The sequence below is a fragment of the Schistocerca serialis genome, chromosome 12, assembly GCF_023864345.2.
Source record: "Schistocerca serialis cubense isolate TAMUIC-IGC-003099 chromosome 12, iqSchSeri2.2, whole genome shotgun sequence".
Classification (NCBI taxonomy): Eukaryota; Metazoa; Arthropoda; class Insecta; order Orthoptera; family Acrididae; genus Schistocerca; species Schistocerca serialis.
The window spans coordinates 168,850,717-168,875,605 of record NC_064649.1 but is presented as its reverse complement, the minus strand read 5'-3'; the positions used below and the strand labels follow the sequence as shown (position 1 = coordinate 168,875,605).

Sequence of the window (24,889 nt, the reverse complement as noted above, 5' to 3'; positions counted from 1 at the left end):
TTTATACCATTTAGTGTACAGTACTGTATATAGTGTGTTTTATCGAAATTTATGGGCAGTGCAACTGCGGAAAAACACCTAATAATTTCCTGAAAGGCATTATTAACAATTTTCTCAGCTAATTCTTGTTTTTTAGGTGTATCATCAGCAAAGAGAACTAGCTTTGCATCTTCATGAATACAAAGTGGCAAGTCATTAATGGGTATTAAGAACAAAAAGGGACCCAAGACTGAACACTGTGGAAGCCCTGTGTCACTTATATAACAATACTTAAGCTAGCTAGGAGAATTCCATAATTACCTTTTTGAGGACAATGTACTCGAATCTACCATGCAAATAGTCTTCGAGCCAGTCACGTTTGTCGTGAAACTATTCCCTGCGTTTGGAGCTCTTTTCACAGGTTACTGTGTCGAATGCTTTGCAGGAAGCCTGGAATGTCCCTGGCGGCCAGCTTGCACACGTCACAGGGCCCTGTGTGCACAGAGGCTGAGTTTTGTTCTCAGTGAGTAATTGTTTCTGAACCTGTACCGTCTCGTGACTAAAGCTTGGGCTACCTTCTTCTGGTGCTGTGCAGGCACGGTCTGGTAGTCAGTTAAGTCAGACGTCTGATGTGACAGCAGATCAGTGTAGCCACCTTACGCCACACAAACATCGCACTACTTGAAGACAAGTACAGAATCATCACAGGACATTAGAGAAACGAGAAGTATGTCAGTGTGTGATAGCTAACTCACCAGACCAGTTCTAGAACTGAATTGTTCCTTCCAGGGTGTCCATATTACTTTGTAAATCACTCAGTGTGGTATGTTTGGGTAACACAAATGACACCTGTTTCTTGTTTAATTTTACAGGAGTGGTGACAGGAACTGAAACCATATTTGTTTGGTCATGTCTTTTCTTTATTTTCAACAACTCATATAAATACAAAATATTGTTCAGCACAGAGTTATACATGATCTGCACCACCTTCTTCATTAAATAAAATAATTATCTTTTATATTTGTAAAAACGATTTTCATTTTAACAGAGGAAATTGAGGAATGATTGTGTGTCAGGTCCAGATAAAGTTAACGGAGTGTGTGTGTGTGAGGAACTTGCGTGGGGAACATTACTTTGATAACAAAATGAAAACAATAGTGATAATTTGTACAGGCCTATGTCTATGACAGTAATATGCTCTTATATGTCTTCTCCTTTTTGTTGCATGAATTTAACAGAGTCTGGGTCATGGATGTGTGGAGCATACAGCAGAGGAGATGGCCCTGCCTGGTGACCAATGGATACCATTGCTGTCCCCCATGACATATAACAGCAGAGCAGTAACTGCCGACAATGAGATTAGCGGATCTTCAGCTCTGCACATCCATAAGAGAGGGCCATTTCTGTATGTCTTGATTTCTCATCCCTCCTCCATCATCATTTTCCCTATTCCTCTCTCTCAGTTCCTACACAAGCCTAATCGAATGAAGTTTTGCCAAAGATGAAGTTTCCTGGAGCTTGAGGGTCCGTTGAAGAGAAGAACTCACTCCACAGCTTCTCAAAGACTTGCGGTGTAACCTTCACAGTTTGATTCTGTAAGAGACACACGAAATTCAGCTCTCGGCATAACATTTGTGTGTTTGTTTCTGTGTGGTCAAATACACATTCATGATAAAATAGTTAATACAGATATAAAAAAATAAAAATAAGAATAAAAAAGAACAGATAACAGTTTACAACAGATGTAAGATGTAGTGAAATGAAAAGAGCAAGTGGTCAAATCAAAATATCTACAACAAGAAAGGCATCTACAGAAGTACAAATACAAAACGCTATATCACGATGTTGACGATGGTTTCTTTCTGTGTATTTGAGTCCTTAATGATGACCCATAATCTCAACAGAGTAGAGGCACTCGAAAGATAGGTTATAAGAAAAGTAGAAATTCATCAAGTCACATAATTGGTCAATAACAGCATTCAGCACCTTGCATATAAGAAAAGAAGACTACTATTTTTACCAGATTTAACTTTTTCTATGAGTTCGCTTAAGCAGATGAAATGGACTTTTATTGTCAAAGTTTGGCACCTAGTTAATAAACTGTTTTAAAGGCTCCAGCTAAGGGAAGCGTCTTCAATTAAGTCCTGCAAATTCCAACAAAGACAGTGTGTTCTGGTAACTGTGTATTTGGACTGAACGGTCGCCTTCGCAGCTGCTGGGCCGACAACAACGCTGACAGGTAGAAGGTGCGCAGGATACGGAGGCCGATGCGCAGCGACCATTTTTCGTCCAGAGCGCTGGCCGAGTCCGTTCGTTTGTTCAGAAGGGGAGGCCGACAGTGTTTGCCACCTTTCTGCTGGTAGACTATGACAGAATCTATGCGCACGCCCTGCAGTCATTCTCAATCGATATCACAGAAACTATTCACCAAAAAAAAAAAAAAAAAAAAAAAAAAAAAATTAAATAAAATAAATAAAATTTGTGTATCACTTGTAGCTTTGTATGTCAGGTTCATCGTTTCGTTAATGATCATAGCTACTGTGATATTTACACGGAAATAAGACACTGACAGAAATTCGAACAAGTTTGCCATGAAAAATTATGGTCACTATGATTTTGGGTTTAGTGCATATTACATAATACGTTGAGTGTATGAAATTTTGGTAACATATTCAATTTTTTTTTAGACTTGGGAGAAGTTCTCTGTGTGTCACCAATCTCCATGAAACTGATCTGACGTAGCACACTCGTTTGCGATCGCACTCCGACAGCGATAAAGACAGAGTGAAATATCCACAACAAACCTCATATTTCATAAACGGTTTGAGATATCGAAATGAGATTTTGGCAAATTATAGTACACAAAGAGGAGAGTATTTTACCATATGGTTGTGATGTGAAACTTCATTATCTACCGTGTTATTGCTATAACTAGAAACTTTTCTGATGAAAGGATGTAATTTTTAAGGGCCATCAGTAGGTCGTGAAACGACAAATGCTATGGGTTTTGGAACAACACAGTGGAGACATTACGCATTTATTTTGTACTGAGGATGTGCTTTTTCGTAAGATGCTGAACTCACTTTTACACAGTTCCTCTCTTAATAAACTTAATAAACCACTGTTTCATAATTCCCTGGCAACTGCATCTGCACATGTCAGTGAGGTGAGCCTCTGTAAACTTCGCTGACTTTTGGCAAAAGAAGCTAATTTTAACACGGTAACCAGAGGAGTGTGCAGGTTTTACTCAAAATTCGCCACTCGTGGTGCTTCTCTCATAAGTTACAAATATTTAAGAAGCCGTGCGAAAATAAAATGCTGCATTTTTGACGAGATTCTTTTCAGATACCCACCAAAGCCGAGATGGCAGCAGACCTTTTTGGATTGTCACGATACACGTGCGACCGTGGAGGAGCCCCACTTAATATTTACAAGAAATGTGAGCGTGGGCTTCAGTTTGGAACGGCACTTCCGCTCCAGCGCCCTGCACTTCCCCTCCAAGGCCTGCACGTAACCCCCACCACTACCATTCTCTCCATGCATGCCCTGCCGAATGCGCATCTACTGGCTGCAATATTCTGCATGGACTCTACTGCCAAATACTGAAAAGACTCAAGTGGCAGTTTAGAAGAGGAGAAGAGGAATGTTATGCTAGGGTGTAACAGTTCCAGATGAACAATTGAGCTCTCTTTGTCTATGAAACCGTCGCCCTTCTGGCAAAGTCTGTGCGAAAATTCTTCACCCAGCTAACCACTTTACAGTCGAGTCATACCACACATTGACTGCCTCCAGTTCCCTAAGTTGAAAAAACATTTCACCAGAAGGAAATTCCACTCGTATGATGAGATGAAAGATGATGTTTGACCCTTTCTCCGCGATGTGTGGCGAGCTGTCATGACGTGAGCATACAAAAACTGTCACAGCATATAAGAAAGGCATCGACGAAAATGGCGATTACTTAGAATATTAGATAAAAGGTCAAGGCTTAAAATCATGTAAATAGATATATATAAAGGGTCCTCGAATTACTAAAAAGCAATTGAGGCGCTTACTTCTGGGGGTAGCCTGCTAGCAGACTGGGTCTGGAGGTTGAATGTATAAAACGGTGACATGCGACCATTCAGCTACAGCTGTTCATTTCTGAAGACAGTCTACACTCTACACTACTGACAGTGTCAACAGCGAGTGTCGCCTGTAATGTGTTAACCGCTACAGCCTGTGGTGAAACCTACATCAATTCCTTTATGTTATAACAAGCACATTATCAGACATAACGTTCAGACTGCTTTATGAGACGCCTTCACAGAGCGCCTTACAAGTGATGAAGAGCAGTGAGAGTGGGCTACTGTGTCCTCCCCTCTGGTTCCAGAGCTAAGCCGCTGTCAGTGCAGTAGGCTATTCTACTGCCTCACTTGTTGTCCTCGGAACCAAACTTACGTTGGTGAACTTGCTGAAGGCGTTCTTGCACTCGTCTGCTGAGATGCCGTAGCTGGTGTAGACTTTGACGAACTCGTCCAGGTCGATACTCCCGTCACCTGACGAAAGGAAAAGGTGGCAACTGTCAGCTCCAAAGGAGTACGTGTTACACAGCAAAGCAGCTAAAATGACGAGTTACGTCCACAGAGCCACGACAATGTGAGATTAGTTAATCCTAGTGCTGAGGTGTAAAAGAAATCATTTTCACCGTACTGCATGCTTATAGCAAGTAACACGAAACTTTCTCTTATGTAAACCACTGGGAGGATGGCAAAATTCGTAATATGAAACACCCAACAGCAAGCACAAATTGTACCCAAGACATAGTTTTGCTACATGGTTATGGCTAAATTATGACATATACTTGGGCTAATGAAGAAATAACCATTGCCACACCCACAACAGCTCATTTGAGCGATCCTTTCAGCTATAATTTGGCACAATACCTACATATAGTATTTCTCAAACCAAGATGGATATCCTATTATTTCATTTGGAAGAAGCTAACACATACAAGGGAAGACTTTTAATTTATATGAAATTATTAATTGGATATATTTGCTACAAGATGAACTACAAATCTGCCAAAAAATAAATGCGAATTTTTATACATAGAAATTTCTTACTAAGTTTTAGTTTTCACTTTGCTGAATACAAAAGTGCAATTTCATTGATCAAAAACCTATCATAAAAGAATGGAACACATATAAGTTTTAACCTATGTAAATACACCATGTATTCTGCGAACATTAGGTTTTAAATGAGAAGTTAATTAAAAAACTGAAGCTATCGTTTTGTTACATTTCAATTTTAATGTCAAAAATTCAGCTTTGTTTAGAAAGTTGTTAGTAATTTGTTATGTTTGTCCTTGTCGAAGATTTCCACGAGGAAATAGTGTATAGAAAGACTGAAGCCATGCCAGTTAGGTGTCGTTTGTTACATTGCTTCAAAATGTCTAAACTGTTCATAATGTATCATTTGTCGGTGAAGAACTAGTCTTGTGTCAGTTCTTGTAAACGTATTCTATGTGGAGAGATTTTGTTTTAGAATATGTGAGTGGAAGAGCAATTATAGTGGATTCGATGGAAATTCGTGTTTTAATTTGCACATATACCAACTTGGGGCACCTGGTCCAGAAGATGTGATTAGTAACTCCAAGCATCTTCAAGTTCACCAAAAATAATATAAGTACTAAAATTAATTGTTATTTACAATTTTAACTTTGCACAAGGCAAAAGAATTAAAGGCTGCCTTTCTTAAGACCCCATCATTTTTCCGCACTAAGACACATAAGATTCAAATTTGGCTCAAAGGTCCTACATCCTTCTCCTACAATTCTGCGAATTATAGTTGTAATTCATGCTAAAAAGTCATCCCAAGACACAGATACTGAAGCATTGCTGAGGTACATGAAATCTTTTGTACAGAAAGCTAAACATTATGATACACAGGTACGTAGCTTGTGGGGAAAGTTGGAAGTTATGATGGTTTTACTCATCCAAGATTTTTATATTTACTATTAAAAACAGACTTGATCACAATTCATCAATTAATTTATTAAGTTGACCGGTTTCGACCACTACTGTGGTCATCTTCAGACCATTGAGACCACTGAGTGATTCTCCAGCAGATTGAGGTTCCTACTCAATGGTCTGAAGATGACCACAGTAGTGGTCGAAACCGGTCACCTTAATAAATAAATCGTGATCAAGACTGTTTTTAATAGTAAATATTTGTAACACATTGATCACTGTAACTCCCATAGTGTATTCAAAAGTAATCAAGATTTTTATGTCTAGGATGATGCGTGTTTTGTGAAAGTTATAAGGTATGACGTATTGATAACTGATTAAATTACAGTTTCCTGCAGACATATGAGTCTCAACTTTATTTTCGATAGCGATAGGGGCTGAAGTAAAGAGTTAAACTTTTTTGCCAACACCAGGACTTGAAACTGGGTCTCCTGCTTACAGGCAGATGTGCCAACCGCCACACCAGTGCAGAAGGCGTGACTTAGGGTTTGTGTTAGGGAGAGCCTTGGACTAGGGCATTGTGTCCTTTGGTGTGAGCCATAGTGTCACAGCCGTGTAGTGGTTAGCACTGTGTCTAGTAAGCGGACGACCTGGGTTCAAGACCTGACTTAGGCACAAATTTTAATTCATTAATCCAGCTTCTATCCATATTATTAGCAGCACAATTATAAATGCAAGAAAGAAGGGTTCTGCTGGAGGAACCTTCTCCGTGGACTCGTCCAGCCCGTTACTGTACCTGAGGCGTCGACGTGCTGGAACATGAAGTCCCGGTAGCGGCTCTGCCACTGGAGCGCCGAGTCGCCGCCCTTGGCGAAGTCGTCCCACATCTGGATCCACTCCGCCTCGCTCACCTGTCAGTGGGCACACGCCAGGCAATCAGTGGCCAGTGGTAAACAAAAGGGGAAAAGGACTGTGACTTCTCCGTGTGACGAAAATTAGTTTTGCTGCCACCGCTCGATGGAAATATCGGCTACTGCACACGTTTCCAAGTTAATGCGTGTTGGTGTTTGTAGGTGATGCAAGCGCTATGGTAAGGTGAGCAAAAAAGCATACATTGTGAAAACAGTAAACGAATTTTTTGTGAAAGTTACAGACTGATGTCGCAAAATAGGCCTAGATTTAATCTTTGAAAAATGTAGTTCATTCACTTTTGTACTGTCAAAAATACCTCACTTCCTGTTAATCTAGTGCATCAAGAAGAAATAATAAAGAGCGTAGAAAACTTCGAGTTCGTCGGTGTTCATATTGGCGAAAACTTAAATGGAAGCAACCATATACAGGGACAGAGAAAGGGGGCGAGAAGATTCACACACTGCACTCGCATTCAGGAGAACGACGGTTCTACACGCCTCCGATCATCCCCATTTAGGTTTTCTGTGATTTCCCTAAATCGCTATAGATAAAAGCCGCGATGGTTACTGTGAGAAAGCATGGCCGAATTCCTTCCCCATCTTCCCCTAGCATGATGGGGCCGATGGCCTGCTGTTTGGCCCCTTTCCTCAAATCAACGCTCCAACTGACCATACACAGGATGTTTGGGGGATAACTACCCATGTCGCAGCATACTGCAAAACATTACAGCAGTGTTTACATCACTGGCAACCTAACTGCTACAGCTGTTAGGAGTAATATGTTTTTTCTAGACCGGTTAGCACCTGCAGGTACTCGTACTAGTAGCATTAGCAAGTCATCAGTATTTGTATTCCCCCGGCCAGCATATCAGTTATCGACATGTGGACACAAAAGAAACAGTTAACACAGACAGGTGTAGTCAACTACATGCAACAGTTGCGACCGTGCCCGAAACATCAGGTAGTAAATTATGTGACATGTTTGTCGGAAGACCGATAGACACAAAGAGAGAAAGAACGAAGTCTTACAGAACATCTCACTCACAAGATGGCTATACACTGCGCAGCCCCGGAAATTCCAGAAGCGGACGGAAATTAGTTGCAGCACGAGATGCGAAAACTGACCCGTTGAGAGTGATGACGGTATTTAAGTTATAAATAATCGCTATTTTTTCACTTTTTACTAATAACTCATGTTAAAAACCGACATGTCAGTTTACCACAGCAGCAGAGCTAACATTTTTATTTTTAATAAATAGTTTTTTTAGAAAAACAGGTACTGTTTATTTCAACATTTTTGTTATTCTGAGATACTCAGGTATTGTAGAAAATGGGAAAGGTGATCAGAGGTTTTTAATTAGAACAAAATTGGGAACAAAGGCGTGACAGAATAACAGGTATGGCCTCACTCGGACAATAATGTGGTTATGGCGAGTGGCGTGGCCCACTAGACGGTGTTGATACACCAGGGCAAGACCCGCCCTCCACCTGGCCTGTGCACTTTGCTTTGGAGCCTCCAGCCTCCAGCCTACTCACCTCCCCGTCGCTGTCAGCGTCCGCTCTCTGCTGCAGAGCCTGCCACACCTCCAGCAGGGCGCCCCGTGTCTTCTGCTGCTCCGCGCTGCCCTCGGCCCAGCCGCGGCTGCGGCAGATTTTCTGGAACAAGGCACAGCTGTGGTCACACCCACCTGCCCACCTCTGGTGCAACACTTCCACTCACCAAATAAACCTACCCCTCAAGTAACGACTACTATCCTTTTCTGTTTTCTACTCCAAACAGCGTCACTGATAAGTACTTCCAGGGTTTCAGATGTCGACTGCCGTAAAAAGAACAAGACGTACAGAAAATAGACACTTGTAAGTGAATATAGTGTGTCTCCAAGTTTCTAATTCGCCTTACAGGCTGTGTATATGGCCACCATTTGCAATGCGACAAATGTCAATGTCCTCCGTTTCGCTGTCACCGATTGCGTGGTAAGGCACGATGACAACCCACTTTCGATGAGTTTTTGTTGGGTTGCCTGTCTGGGGTGTGAACTTTCTTTTTTTAATCAATGTGACGGTATGGAGCAAATGATTGCTTTACTCATTCTGACGTGCCGAGCCCACAGTGCACCTATGCCACAATGTGTACCACCTATCGAAACTCCCAGTGACACTCTGTCGGTTGATATGTAGACCCAAAATTTTCCTCTACCTGTTGTAGTTTTCAAGCTGATGTCTCCTGAATTGCCAGAGAAACTAAAAAAATGCTGTAACTTGAATATACGAAATCCTCGGATTCTTACATGAAGTTTGTGTTTTCAACTGCCATTCAGGACAGCACCTGATGACAATCGTGTTAATAGTTCATGCAGATACATTTTCTATAATATTTCTGTAATGCAATTTTCTAACTTTATGACTCACCTCAAACTCTTATCAATTCAACCCTGACTATAATCGTTTCTCCTAGTAGTGCATTACAACAAATACTTCATTCTCCTCTTTGAAAGAAACGTTTTATGTTTACCCAAAACTTCCCATTTCGAAAGTTATTGTTACTCAAATTAACTGTACTCTAGAATTTTTCAATCTTAAGATATAATCTTTTGGAAATTTAAGATTATAGTTTTGAGTCACCTAACTTGCTCTATCCAAAAATATATAACTTTGCTAGAATAACATGTTGGTATCGGAGATACTGCAGTTACAAACTAAAGAGTTTGCAGATCATTCTTGGGTGGTTTTTGTGGTTCCATCTGCACTCCAAAGCTTTTGACCCCTCCAAGACAGTACCAATCAATTTTACAAATTTAAGAAGATACAGCACGTAGTTACACAAATATAGTTCAGTCTCTAATATGTTTATGTACTTTTTACTGTTTGCGTCTTTTACATTAGTATCTAATGTACATTACTGCTTTGTAGTATCTCCCACCCACCCATCCTTAAACAGGCATTGTGCACAAAGCTGGCGTCAGCTGGTAGCCAGAATTCAAAAAGTCAAGTCAGTGAGTTGGTGAGTCCTAATGGCCAGGTTTTGTTTCGGTCCAGTTCTGCACTTGTGGACTTGCTTATCAGTTAGTTGTCTGTGCAAGTGTGAACTGCAGTTGTGAATTCGTATTACAAACAAGAAAACATTGTTGTTACTGTCCTGCTAACTTATTTTCTCTGTAGGTGAGTAGCATTACTACCACCTCTTCGTTGTTGGAAATTCTTGTCAGACAAACTGTGGTGTGCGTACTGTAAGACCTTCAGTACACACACCATCAGATTATTTGACTTGTCGCTCTAACGAAGTAGGGGAGTGTCAGCAATATGTCTCGTGGTCTTATCGTGGCGTGTTTATCTTCTGCCGTTAGGTCAGACGACGGAAATGCCAATTGCACACTTAGAGTAGCAGATTGACGGTGAACAACTTTAAACAGAACTTGATTAATTTTCACACACATTTATTAAAATAATAACAAGCATAAAAATATCTTAACTTGGTTCTGGATGCTATTTACAATTGACAGTCTGAGGTTCCTTTGGGTCTTGGTACGTTAATCTTATTCTCACATATCTCTGATACTTGACAAAGTGTCTATACATTTATCTTCATGGCTATGTAGAGGAATATGATAATCTTATTAGGCGCAGACTGAAACTTGACTACAGACTAATGCAGACTGACTACTCAGAGGTCTGTACACTCGTTATAATACCTCGAGCGTTCAGGTATCACTGCGCGAGTGTGATCCGTGAGGAGAAAAGGTTCTATGTTAGCAGCAATCTAATTGGCTGCATTACATATTAATACGCGGATCGGCGGAAGCAGAATTTGGTCCGTCTCTAAGGCAGCGCCATCTCGTAGGGCGGAGACGGACGAGCGCTGCGCCTGCGCTGTTGTGCTTAGCGGGGCGCGCTCTAGTGGGAAAGTTGTGTACGCGTTGACTACGCGGAATTATGTACACAACACAAACCTTCAACTAGAGATGGCTGACTGAATGACTGGAGTGTATTTCCCTTCTGTTTCGATTCGTTTACTTGTCAACTCCGGAAAGTGTACGAGTTGCTTTACATCACATACTTGCACAGTGTGTTGGCAGAGCAAAGTCGGCGTTAGGTTGCGTGGATCACAATGTCATGTTTACGTGAACGGTAGACTGTGGTACGGTTTTGAACAGGTATTGAGCAGAGGGAATACCAAAGGAAATAGGTTGCTATTTACAAAAGACGCACAGCCCTTCATGGGTTCGTAACGAACGAAGTTACAAGTCATGCTGGCTGATGTTTCCCTGCAGCTAATCAAAATTTCTTTCCAGACCAAAAGTTATTCGGGGTAGTCCACAAGTCACTGTGCTCAGCTTCCTCCGGTCTATCCAATGGGCGCGCTAAAACGTCTGCTGTCGTTACTCTGCGTCACGTGAGAGACGTTACGAGCAGCGTTTGTTTGTTTGCCATGACTTGAGTTATACGTTGCGAAAAGGGATCTGCTAACATCTACCGAAACAAAAACCAAAATGGCTTTGCACGCTTGTTGTGCAATTTTAGCCCCATACGATACGTAGCCATTTTTATATCTGTTAGTGAACCACAAACATCTGCTTATTTGTGCACATTTTCAAGATCCTTAGAATATAATGACCTGTATTCAAATTTGTGTTAGCATCTACAGCGTGCATGCTCCACTTGATGTTATTCTGGATCCACACGCCCAAGAGTTTAGTCTCGTTACTGTTTGCTACAGGTTAACTTTAATAGTGACCCTCGGATGTAGATCACTTATAACTTCTATTTATTGTTACACTGATATTTATAATTACTTGGTTCATGTCAGATTGGTCATTAATTTCAAAACTTCTGACAATATCCCCTTGACTGGAGCAGAAAATTCTTCAGCACATATAAATAAAATATAATTACCTCAATGGCCATCTCAAAATCCTTCTTGTCAATCGTGCCGCTCCTGTTGACATCTGGAAAAAAGAGGCAAAATGAGATGCTTCATGCTGTATTTCTCAGTAGCTGTGGCTATATTTGCTAAGCACGAAACCAAACTTCTTTCCACTTACTCAAGATTACTCTTCCTTTATTTCCTCGCCCCTTCCCCCTTGATGACAACTCTACGAAATCCCGCATTTTAGAAGATTCTTTTATTGTGACAAGTGCCAATGTTGTGACAGATTGCGATGTAAAACAACGGTCCGACTGCTCCAAAAGCTGAATATCGCACTCGCAAACGCTGTCAGCACCAAAGCAACGAGGACTGAACCCGTACTGGAGTGTGGAGCAACGGGAGAATGTGTGCTCGTCTGACACTCGGTCCAGACTGCTTCCGACTTCTGGTCGAGTGTACGTCCCACGTGTGCAGCACTGTAGGGTTGGCTGATGACGTGGACACCCACATCGCGGTATTCCGTGGTCCACGTGGTCACTCTCTCCACGGTCCTACTACTGCCAAGGATCGTTTGACCATTTTGTTCCCCAATGGCGGTGCTGCGTCCCAAGACGACACGGCCCATGTCCACACCTCTCCCACCCTCCAGGACTGACATGTGAGCCCGAGGATGAATCGTAACACCTCACCTGGCCACCACATTAACCCGATCTCAATATTATTGACCCTTTGTGGTCTACATTTGAGAGAAGAGTGCGTGAACGATATTCCCCTCAGTCTGAACTTGCCTATATTTTCCGGGAGGGATGGCATAAGAGTGACTTGAAAGCCATGCAGGACCAGTATTTATGCACCCTGAGGCCATGGGAAGATGTTTCGAATGCCAACGGTTTCCCTACACTGTATTAGGCGTGGTGTTGTGTGGCGTTTTTGAGGTTCCCTCCTGTATAGAGAGCTGCTGTCCAAGGCCAATGAACTGGGACCCAACCACATAGAAAGGGAAGAGCAATTACACGCAGATGAAATGACAGGTATGATGCTGTGCCAGGTATTTTACGGAGCTCCGAAAGACCTAAGTCGACCAAGGTCCCTGAACCAGACGAAGCTCCCTCAGAGATGCTGAGATGCTTGGGAGACACGGCTGAATTATTCCAGATAGTGTGACAGATGTATGAGAGAGGAGAAATACCAACACGCTTCAACAATTAATTAATACCGATTCGAAAGGAGGCAATTGCTGACAGGTGTGATCGGTATTGAATCATCAATTTGATTACTCACGCTTGCAAAATAATCAGAGGAATGGAGAAACAGGTAGAAGCCGACCTCGCGGATGATCAGTTTGGGTTCCAGAGAGATGGTGTAACTAGCGAGGTATTTGCAGATTTAGTGAAAGTTTTCACAATGCTGATGGAATACACTATTTGAAAATCTGAATGCAACAAGGATAAAATTCAGGGAGCGAATGGGTTTTTACAACTCGTACAGAAACCAGATGGCAGTTGTAAGAGTTGAGAGGCATGAAAGGGAAGCATTAGCTAGGAATGGACTTGTACAGGGTTGTAGCTTATCTGCGATGTTATGTCATCTGTACATTCAACAACCTGTGAAGAAGACCGAAGTGAAATTTCGAAAGGTCATTACAGTTCAACGAAAAGCTAAAATTATTAATGCAATGAGAAAGCTAAAATCAGTAAATGTTGCGATATGCATGGAGGCAGATTTAAGTAATAACAGAGAGAAAAACTGAGACTCTCAGTAAATAAGAGCGGAATAGGTTGTCGCTAAGGAAGGTGGTAGGAAGTAGAGAATTTTTATTACACTGAAACTATGAACATGAGTATTTATAATATCGAGACGGAGGGCATTCACTACAGTAACACGAGAAAGAGGTCAATAGTAATGCCTTCCAATTTTTTATGTAAAAATCCTTAAGGCTTTTCAGTAAAACAAACGTTGCTAACATTCTACATGTTTAGTCTTCACTTGTACATATTTATTTCTCAACATAGTCACCCTGGCGACGAACGCATTTCTCCCAACGAGAGACCACTTTGTTGATACCGTCACTGTAGAATGCCTGACTTTGTGGACCAAGCCACGACCTGACCTCTGCGTGCACCGCTTCGTCACTGTCAAAGTGAGCTCCTCGAAGGTGTTCGTAAGTTTTGGAGACAGATGAAAACCCGATGGGGCCAAGTTGGAACTGTGTGGAGGGTGATCGACGACGGTGAACCCGGGGCATCGGATAGCTGCAGATAAGGCTGCGATCGCGTGTGTGGTCTGGCGTTATCGTGCTGAAGGTGAGGCTGATCCATGTGTGGACAAAGGCTTCGAAGTTACAACACGTTGTTTCTCACGCACCGACAGAGTTACGTTACGCACCGCGGTGTTACGCGGTATAATTCCATGCCCTCTCGTGGTAGAGGGCTTAAAATATGTAGATACAGGAAATAAAGATAAGGAACATTATTGACGTTTTTTTCTTTTAAAAATCTTGGTAACGTTTATTTAGTTAAAAAAAAGGGTCAAGAATTTTCACATGACAATTTCGAGGGCTTTACTTTTTACCACGTCCCCGTGTGGGAATTGAGGTGCCGCATGAAAAAGAAATTATCTGTTGTGACCAGAAAATTTGTCATTTCGTAAGCTTCAGTTGTACCAATATTGAAGTAATTATGCAGGTAATTGTAGCAATTTTGTTGTATACAAGCAATAATTATGCCAGATGACTCACCGAAGAATACGTGGAAGACGTACATCAGTTTCTTCTTCCTGAAGTCTGCCATCGCACTGTTTTTGGTGTTGTATTAACTTCCTGCAAGAAGCAAATAGAGCAGCTAAAGTGTGTTGACCCACGTACTAATTCTCATGTGAAAAACAAGAGTTCTGCTTTCAAACTAACAGTTAATATTAATTGAAAGTGAGTGTAAAATAAAACAATAGCTGGAATCGCTACAACCGAACGAGGCTCTATGGCTTAAAGGAATCCCTACGCCGGTCTGTTGTGTTATATCGGAACGTATCCTGAGTTCAAACAAGTGACCCCCTCCCCACCGGACAGGGCAGTCTGGGGGCTGAGGGATTCCTCCAGCCCCGACCAGCATTACACTCGCTAACCAGCGACAGCACAGCCACATCTGGTGCCAAACGAAATATGTGACCGGACTGAGCATATTCGTTTACTTGTTAGCGTGTAGAGAAGTCTGAAGCTGCACAAAGCGCCGTGCAGAGTTGTACCAAAGGAAAAGTCCATCAAGAACACCACTAAATTGTGAGAGAGCATTTCCTCGCCAATGCGTAACTTTAGGTGGGGGACGCCTCTCGAAAACTACTCCCTAACCAAATCAATCAACCATTATTCAGATAAGCATATCCAAGCCACTTAAACTATTACCACTGCATGAAACTAAACATACAATTAAATCTTATAACAGTGACTGCAAATCTAAGTAATGCTGTTTCCTTCCTTCTTGTGTTTTCTGCAACCTGGGACGCCAGCCGGATATGTTGTGTTCGGTATGCAAGCACGAAGAATTTTGCACGACAAAACAGTATCTTGTCAGGTGCTTATGCTGCCATGTGGCACGAACGAATAATTTCTATATCGAGTCAGGCTGTATACCCATGAACTGCCCATTATACAAACACAGAGGCTTTTAAAGTTTTATTGGTGAAGAATTATCACTGAAAACATAGTTTACTTATCGCAGAGATCTTTTTGTAACCCCAGAACCCTTGCTATGTGATCGCTACGGCCGTTAAAACCATATTTACGCTTCAGATTCGATTTCACGTGGATATTTTGCTTGCATACGTACGGTGACTTTGAACCTCTGGATCTGGGTAACGGACACTGATATCGAAAAAACTTTCACAGTTTCTCGAAAATCATCTTAAGGACTTATTGTAAAAATTTTGGTGTTTCACCATGAACAGAAATTATAGAAATGGCCTGAGCCTTGGTAAAAATTGTTGTTTTGAAGAGCGCGCCGCAGCGCGTAGCGTGGAGCAGTCGCCGTCCGCTTCTGGCGGTGGCGCCGCTGTGGCAATCGCAGCTCTTTGGTGTCTCCCTCTGGTGGGAAAGGGGCAAAGGTTGTCCGTTCACGTGCATTTGAGGGGCGCTATGAGTTCGCCAGCTAGGCAGTCTGGATCAGTCTCTCGTCCGCAATTTGCTACTCTGTCTCTGGTCCGAATTTGTGAGGCAGTTAATGTCTGTCTGTCGTGCGAAGTGCTAGCATGTCTTTCGTTCGGATCAACCATTAAAGCCGGATAAATGAGAGTCTTTCCACTCCGCCAGTAAGAGAACTCAACTAGTGGTCGCCCGGTCGGGGCTGAGTTCCTGCATCTGAGTCTGCGCGTTAGGCCGCCAGTCTGCTCGAGTTGCTCGGGCAACGGTCATTGGCGGTTGGATCGATCGGTTGGTCGGTCGCGCACTGAGACACGAGATGACTTGTCCGCCTGGAGCGTCGGCGCTTGTGAGGTCTCCACGTGAGTCCAGTGGGCCGCACCGTATAGCGAGGGGTAGTGGCTTCGCGGCCGACACGAGAGCAACAAGAGTCAACCCACGACGTCAGTCTGGCCGGTGCGAGCTGCGACGCCGTGAGACGGGAGATCGGCGCGCCTTCCTGCGTCTGGCGAATCGGCTGGCAGCGGACGGTTCGGGAGAGCGATTTGGGGGTTCTGCACCAGGTCTTCTCCAGAAATTGCAGTTTATTAGAAGTTAAGTGATTGGTTATATATTGTTTCATTTACTTGTTAAATTCTACTTGTTTTCTTGGTGAGGTCACCAGCCTCTTTGTTTTGGGATCGTCCCACCATTCTTCTCCGTTTGCTCACCCGCGGGAAGGTGGTTGTTTACAAATTGTGTGGTCCGTTTTGCCCTTGTGGAGTAGGGGCGGGTTAGAGCAACCTGCGGTTCCGGTTGTTCGGTAATTTCCCTATCAATCTGCCGTACGTTAGTAGGTGCCTCTGTCATGTTTGACGGATTTGGTGTATTAACGAAATTATTGCTTGGAGTGTAACGGCACAATACCTGAAATATGTTTTGATCTTTGGAAAATTGAATATTATTGCCTATGATCTTGAGAGGCGGTATCTGTGTACTGTAGAACATCTTAACTATTGTTTGGCCAACCTTGTAGAATTTTACATAAGATTGCATTTAATGGGCTTTTATTTAAATGGTCATTTTAGTATATAAAGTTGCCACCCTTCCACCGTAACACTTTTCTTAGAAGTTAAATCAACTTGGAACTTCGGTGGCAAAGTTAATATTTTAATTTTAGTGTTTTGTACCATTTCCATCCCTCCTACGGGGTGCATAGGTTGTGTGCTTGTGTGAATTGTTAAAACTTTTAGTTTAAAGTAATCTGCTGCGTTGCAGATTTGCACCAGTGTAGTCTTTCGGAGGTTATTCTGAAAGGTCGTAACTACGGCCGTGTCAAAAGGGAGCGGCAAGGTTCTCAGCCCGAAAGCTGATTCAGTCAAACAGTTCTTTCCTTCTGCCTCTGAATAAATTGTAACTTGATATTTAGAAGGTGCTTTCTGATTATAATTTCAAATCTGTTTCTTTTTAAAAAAAGATTTAGGCACCATTAAAGTGAATAAATTACCATTTATTAAAAAGGAATTTGTTTATGATTTCATCAGTTACTCCCTGGCAACTACTTCAACGCCCACATAGTGTGGTTAAATGTGTTAATGTTCTTGATGAGTCGCTAGTAAGTGGAACAAATTATTACGAATATTTTTTGATTATAAAATACGGTTCATGACCATTTGGACAATTCCAACTTTTGGTGCACAAAATTCGTGATTTTTCTGGGGTATCTCGGTAACGGATTCAGGTTGTCGAAAATGGGTAAATGGTGTTTCTACACAAATTTCTAAAGAGTGTGTAGTCAAAACCTGACAGTTTTATTGTGGTTAGTTATTTAGATAACAGCAGACCATGGTGCAAAAACGGTTGAAAACCGATTTTTGCCATTTTGTACGTAAGTGCTGAAACTTTTTAATTTCTGAATCTTGGTAACACAAATGATATCGAAAAAGTTTGCCGATGAAGTGTTTTTAAAGGGATTAGTCTATACAACCGCCTCCCAAATAGATTCTTAAGAACATACGTATAGTTGGATGTGGAAATCCCCACAATAGATACTTTTCGTAGCGAAAACTTACGATTTTTGGAGGCTTTCTAAGGGTCCGTCGATCAACAAATGTTCTTTTGTAAAGCAACTAATGTGTACCATAGACCATACCTCAAAAGATTTGCTCAATGTACCTGGGCTGGAGGACGTATGTAATGTTTATATTTCGACCCTGTACTCTAGGATAGCTAGAGGACAGCTTTTTTTCCAAAAGTTATACCGAATGGTCGTTAGGCCAAGAGCTAGGTGAAATACTGTACCCGTTGTCTCTGTGATCAACAGAACCCGAGATATTAGCCCACGAAAAATCGTATTTGCGCTAGCGGCTTTGTGGAAGACTGTCGAACTCTGGCCGATGAAGTGTTTTTAAAGGGATTAGTCTATACAACCGCCTCCCAAAATATTTACACATTAATCCTGAAATACTGTACAGTCAGATGCTGATACTGGATATTCCCCGCATACCTGTTGCCGAAGAGAAGCTGCGAACAGGAGGCTCCAGTTGGAAGACGACTCGGCTTCTGGATGCGCGGGCCAGGTGTCCAGCTGACAGCTGCCGTCCACTGCGGTGAATATATAGGCGGGCGAGTGACGTGCGTCTCCCGTTTCAAGAGCCGCTCTGAGTGTTTGTGAGGGGATAATGGGCGTAATTAAGACAGCGCTATCGGGAGACACGCTGAAGCGCATTGCTCGATGAGGCTCCGTCGTCTCGAGAGCAGTTCATCTCGAGTGCTGTCTCCATATCGGAGAGATAATCGTGAACGTGGAACCGTGTTGCAGCCCTGGATTACGTAATTTACGATGAGATGGACCTGTCTAGATGACGTCATGCAGCACATTAAATTTTTCCGATTACCCAGTAGCGCTTCGAGTGCCGTCGTTATCTAGAGCAGCTACGGCCCGACATTCGTATCAACCACTCGCTCGTGTTTTTATCCCACTTTCCTGTTATTGTGGGTGGGAATGCGCGCACAGCACCCCCACTTTACAAAGAGCGAAGAACGGCTGCAGGGAATGACAGCTGACGTCCGTCTGTTACACGAGGGTCCTGGGCGTATTGTCAGGCCTGATGTGATTACAGCCGCGGAGAGAAAAGGAAGTGAGAGGGTGCTGCTCCTCTGTGTCTTCTTGTGGCTCCCGCAGCGTCTGGTGTAGTCCAGCCAGAGTCCGTGGTCGCGTGTCTGGTGTGCGAATCAAACCAAAGGACGTACCGTGTCGCTCCTCGGAGAGGTTTGTTGTCGGACCCGGATTATTTCTCAGACCTGCTGCACACACACTGTCAGTCTAAATAACGGTTCCTTACCTCGTTTTGACCCAAGAGACACGGTTAAAACAGTCATTTCTTCTGAACTACCAATCCAGCGGTTCCCGACCTGCGGGTAATTACCATCTGACAAGGCGAGGTTGGACGGCTCTGACCGTCGCCCGGGCAACTCCAGCAGACTGGCGGCCTAACGCGCAGACTCAGATGCAGGAACTCAGCCCCGACCGGGCGACCACTCGCTGAGTTCTCTTACTGGCGGAGTGGAAAGACTCTCATTTATCCGGCTTTAATGGTTGATCCGAACGACAGACAGACATTAACTGCCTCACAAATTCGGACGAGAGACTGATCCAGACTGCCTAGCTGGCGAACTGATAGAGCCCCTCAAATGCACGTGAACGGACAACTTTTTCCCCCTTCACACCAGAGGGAGACACCAGAGCTGCGATTGCCACAGCGGCGCCACCGCCAGAAACGGAGGGCGACTGCTTCACACTACGCGCTGCGGCACGCTCTTCAAAACAACAATTTTTACCAAGGCTCAGGCCATTTCTATAATTCCTGCTCAGACAGTGTGAGTAGCAGCAAGTACACGGCCCTCTGAAATGGCGAAAATACAGCTTGTTTCAAAATGAATATTGACACACACGGTGGCTACGGTTGCTACAAGCCACACCACAAGTTGGGAAACGGGGCCAGATTTCTAGTAGTTTAGTGTCGAGATTTTCACACAGAAATGTTTTATTCATATCTTCTTACAGAAACCTACAGTACGGCAATAAACAGCCTTTCAAACACGCCCCTAACGGCAATCAAATCATTTATAGCAATACAACAATTTTAAAAAAAATTCTTTTTAAAAAAAAAAACACAAGTAACAGTACGGCAATCAACAACCTTTCAAAACACGCCGCTAACGCCAATCAAGTAATTTACAGCTATGCAACAGTTTAAAAACGGCAATCAAGTCATATAGTAATACAAGTTTAAATTTTTAAAAAAACACACAGAAGCTAACAGTGCGGCGATAACAGCCTTTCAAAACACGCCGCTAACGCCAATCAAGTAATTTCTAGCAATACAACAGTTTAAAGAAAATTTAAAGAACATTAGTAAATAGGCTACTAAAGTAAATACAGAAGTTTGTTAATAAAGTACAGTGGGGTAGTGAAGCTTCCAACACCGCCAATAAAAAAAAAATGAAAGGTCTCAGGAAACACACGATTAATGGCAATAAGGTAATGGAGGAATTTAAAAAAGTTTTTAAACAAAAGTGTCCTGGAATATCATTAGAACATAACAGCTATGACGGATCCGTGTAAGGCGGCCACAAATCACCCACTCAGGAATGCTCAGGCTAGGCAGAATACTGGCCAATTTAAATACGCCCGTAAACACAATTGCCACTCTCAGGCTGGTCACTGCACCGACTTTTAGCCAGCGAAAACTTGTAATACTTGTAATAAGATGGCTTAACTTGCTGACAGAATTAGAGCTGACCTCGTGCAACGAAACATTACACCACACAGTCCTGAATGAGCGACCACACGATCGACCAACAAGAAGCACAAATTTACTCATAACCCACGACAAAATAGCGAAACAATTAAACTGCCAAAACTACACCTCCCATCGGGCAGTAATGAGAGGAGGAGGAAAGATCACTGTCTTCAATTACACCGGTGCCGGGGACAGGAAACCCGGTCGCCGGAGGCCACAAGGCAGAAGAGACACTGGTTACGCAAAATTATTACTTAATGATTAAACTTTCCGCGAACTTAACTTGCAATTATGCTCGGACAGGCAGTACACGACCTCCGATGGGCAGGATCCACACATCCGACCGCGCACGCGTCGCCAGCGTACCCGACACGCCACGGCCACGCGACAACACGCTCTGTCACCGGAGTCCACGTCTTCTCTGCAACGTGTTAGGTGTCTCCTTTTAAACTCCAGTGTTGAAACGGAGGACTTACAGAAGCTTGTTAACGTCCCACCGAGGCGAAATGAACAGCAACTACTCGTGGGGCGATTCTGTATACAACCAACACGCGGGGAGCTCTTCCGTCGAGTCGACCCGCTCGTTACACACAGCCGACACACATCACGTGGCGACTCGGTACAACCGACCACGCCTGGTCCGCGCTGGAGAGCCACACTGCCCTCCCGTGTCCACCACACTCTCTCTGCGCACAACTCTACTTCCGCGCCACTACACGCAGTTGCCACCGGTCAACAATCTCACATCCTCCATAGCAGTTTCCCGGACGCAAAAACGCAGATATCGATAGCAGAGGGAAAAGACAACCAAGCAGCCACTTAAGGACAGACAACATATCAAACAAACATGTCAGGGGAAGAAAGGAAAACCAATGCAGTCTAAATACAAGGTGTAGCAAGAGTCGAGACACGGCTCAAATACAGGTATTACAATTATTTTGTCCAAACTATCGATCGCTGCGCTTCGGCTCCGCTATTGGACAAACGAATACCCAGTCTAGTTTATATTAATATATCCGCTAGATGTCAGTTCTCTTCTGTTTTGCTTGGTAACCGTCATGTATTTAAAATGGCTACTGCACAGCAGAAATCATTTTGTGTTCTCGAGTTTGCGAAGTGCAATTCCATGATTACAGTGCAAAGACGTTTCAGGTTGAGGTAGCAAATTGATCCTCCGAATGGGTGGAATTTGGTGCCTTCCTGACTTTTTCACTGTTTGATGGTAGAGGATAAAGATGATAGGGTGTTGAGGATCTGTTGTACTTGTACCTAGTTTGAGGTGTACAACATTGCGCGCATTTCCGGCGAATGGTCAAAACAAGGTCCTGTTGTAGTAACTGAGATCGTTCTGTTTATAGACAGGTTGCAGAAGGTAATAGATATGTCTTTCTCCGACAAAAAGTCGGAGATCAAGGACCAGGCTTTGAATATTGTCGTATGTGCTTGATGCTTTGTATAAGAGTTTGAATCATTAATTGGGTTTGGTATTTCTGGGTGTGTGTAAAATTAATTTTACTGTTGAAAGTGCGAGAAAGATGAGTTGATTGGTGTTTAGATAGAGGCTACGTTTGTAATTCGAAAAGAGGGGATGATAATGGTAAATTGATTCATGGACATTGTTTGTGGGGTGATATATGAGTGTCAAGATACGGTTGAGGACGTTTGCGTATGTTGATGGTGGGATGGGTGTGACGTTAGGTGCGGTGGGAGGTGTAAATTAGAACTTATTTTTTAAAAAAAAGTTGTCAAGTAGGAATAATATTCAGAAGGTTTTTAGATGGCCGGTCACGCGACGAGGCAAGAGCAGGGCTGTGTAGTTATGTTTAGTTAAAGGGCCGTGTAATGTCTTGTAAGGAGCAATGTGCAGTGTGCTACAGTGTCATAGGAGGTAAAGACATCTGCTGCTATGATGTGTCTAGCGTATGGAGGCTGCGCTTTGGAATTATGCTAGTTGATATAAATTTGACTTTCACCCGCGTTAGGTGGTCGCGGCTCGGGATCGCGGTCCTGGACGGACGTATGTGTGTGCTTTGACCGCTGACGAGCGCGTTGACCGCGCCAACTCACGCTTGCAGAAGCCGAGCAAGGGCTGTGCGAGGTCTGAAATCAGACGGATGGGTGACTTCACGGTCCTGTGGGCAGGGTGCAGAGTGGGGGTACCTGCGCACGCCTGCTGAGTTATTCTGCGAGCGGCTCTGCAGGCTCTGCTATGCGTTATTTGGATAGTTTACGAGTACTGAGCGTATCTACACATCTGTGTGATGTATTATTTAGTAGCAGTTTGCTATAGTGTGTACTGAAATTATGATTGGGTGCGTGTCTGTGTGCAGTGCAACATGGTTCAGGGCACATCTGGGATTGGTGTTTTGTGATAGCGTGATAGATACACTGTATGGTTAAATAAGTTGTTCGAAAAAAATAAATAGTGTTCTCAATGATTACACGCGCCTGCAGCGCAGATTAGAGTGATTTGGTTTTTCCGTCACCATCTCGGTTGCATGCGAGTAGTAAATGTTTTCCGGGCCGCATTAATCGAGTGTGTCAACGAGCTATGAGCTATTCTGAGAATAGACGTGAAGGCAGGTCCAGACCTGAGACGCCGGCGGTATACATGAGAAGAACAATGCAGCTTTCACATGTGTCGGCTGTCACGAGCGCTCGGAAGATGAACTTGGCTGGACACTCTGGAATCTCCTTCCCCGCCGACCGCACGCGCGCGCGCGGCCTTCCTTGGAGTGTATTCTAAGGCGCATAGGCGACATCAATTTCTCCGGTGATAGGTGCGAATGCGACTGTGTTGAGGTCGTGTTTGGGGGAGGCCGAGCAGAGATTTTTGGTCGGTTTGGCAGCTGGTGGTGTTTGGGCGCGTCTGTTGGACTATTTTGCGAGCATGTCTGTGTACTGTGCGGTGCTTTATTTGGAGAGTTTAAGAGCACAGAGCTCGTCTGCTGATATTGTGTACTGCCTTATTTAAGAGCTGTTTGCTATTGTGTGGTGAAATTAGTAGTTGTTTACGTGTTTGTGGCCTGTGTCAGATGACCACAGTCGGATCAGTGCGGGTGTTTTGGGACAAATATACTCAACGACTAAATAAATGGGCTCCAAATAAATAGAGGCCTGCTGTGAAGAATGTTGGCTGAGATCAAATTAACCTCAGCATCAACAGCCATCATTCCAGTATCTCGATGCACCTTACGTTCAGTACACTCACAGAACCCAAATTTCTGATCATAAGCGAACTTAAAGGAAAAGGTGTACCCCCATTAATCCAAGAGAAGACCAGTTTTACCGATAAAATCACATCCCAAAACCAAATCGACTGGCAGCTCCTTAACCAAGGCCACAGACAAAGGCCACGAGTAATCACCAACCAAGATTCTCCCTCGAACCCAAACATGCCCGTTCGCAACCCGACGTCTCTGCACCGAAGAAGGGACCGGCCTTAGTCTCGCAAGATGACCAAATTCAAGAAACCATTCCAAGCTCAACAACGAAAAGGAGCTACCAGTATCCAAAAGGGCACAAATATGTTCACCACCTACTCGGGAACAAATATAAGGCAGTGGTATTGATGACGGAGCAGCTACACGGGCACACCAGGATTTAAAGGCTCGACCCTGGGGTCGCTGCCCAGCCGGGCGTCTTTTATTGAGTCTGGGTGTCCGCGGCTAAATGCAAGTACGAACTAAATTCCCTGTTCGACCGCACCTGAAACAACGCCGCAATTCTTCTTTAGCAGACTCAGTTGATGTTGGTAATCCGGAGTTCCCCTCGGTGACGCCCACGGGCTGAATTTTAACTTCACGGTGTCTATCGTCTGAGAGCAGCAATGCGGATATCGCTACAACAGCGGCACGAAGTTCTGGCCAAGTGGAGGGATGACAAACTGTCAAGGGCGCGCATACATAGAGGCGAGGAGGCAGTGCCCCCCGGCCCACCTCCTAGCTCCCAGGGAAAGGGAAAGATATAGTGTAGTCAGGAGTTTCTTTTACACAAAAATGGATTTAAATGTCCTTATTATCCAGGTTTTTAACAGGGTTGGAACTGGAACTCCTTTTTACTTAGAAGTCGCCATTCATCTTCCAAAGAAACACTCCATACGCCAGGTCGAGACCCGACCTCCCCGTTCTATGCTCGACCATGCCTCTATGCGAACGGTATGAGAAGTGATCCGGATAACCACCGTCTTCTACATTTGATATCCATCGGTTGTAGAATTTTAGCATCATGTTCTTAGTTCAAACACAATGATGTATCTCGAACATGATAAACAC

At 43.5% G+C, this 24,889-nt stretch overlaps 1 protein-coding gene across 2 annotated transcripts in view; it reads right to left on the bottom strand.

Annotated features, from left to right (window-relative positions):
- Positions 1–921: 921 nt before the first annotated feature.
- Positions 922–24,889, bottom strand: part of LOC126427921 (calexcitin-2-like) — an 84,837-nt gene continuing 60,869 nt past the window's right edge. Inside the window, exons 2-7 of one of the 2 annotated variants that reach the window (XM_050089816.1) lie at positions 14,440–14,520; positions 11,729–11,781; positions 8,375–8,494; positions 6,724–6,838; positions 4,417–4,514; positions 923–1,572 (exon numbers count right to left, since the gene is read on the bottom strand). In XM_050089816.1, the coding sequence (XP_049945773.1) occupies positions 1,456–1,572; positions 4,417–4,514; positions 6,724–6,838; positions 8,375–8,494; positions 11,729–11,781; positions 14,440–14,491 (555 nt within the window). In that variant the 5' untranslated portion in view covers positions 14,492–14,520 and the 3' untranslated portion in view covers positions 923–1,455. Of the gene's footprint in view, positions 1,573–4,416; positions 4,515–6,723; positions 6,839–8,374; positions 8,495–11,728; positions 11,782–14,439; positions 14,521–24,889 lie in introns of both variants that reach the window. The other variant, XM_050089817.1, reaches the window with a different exon arrangement.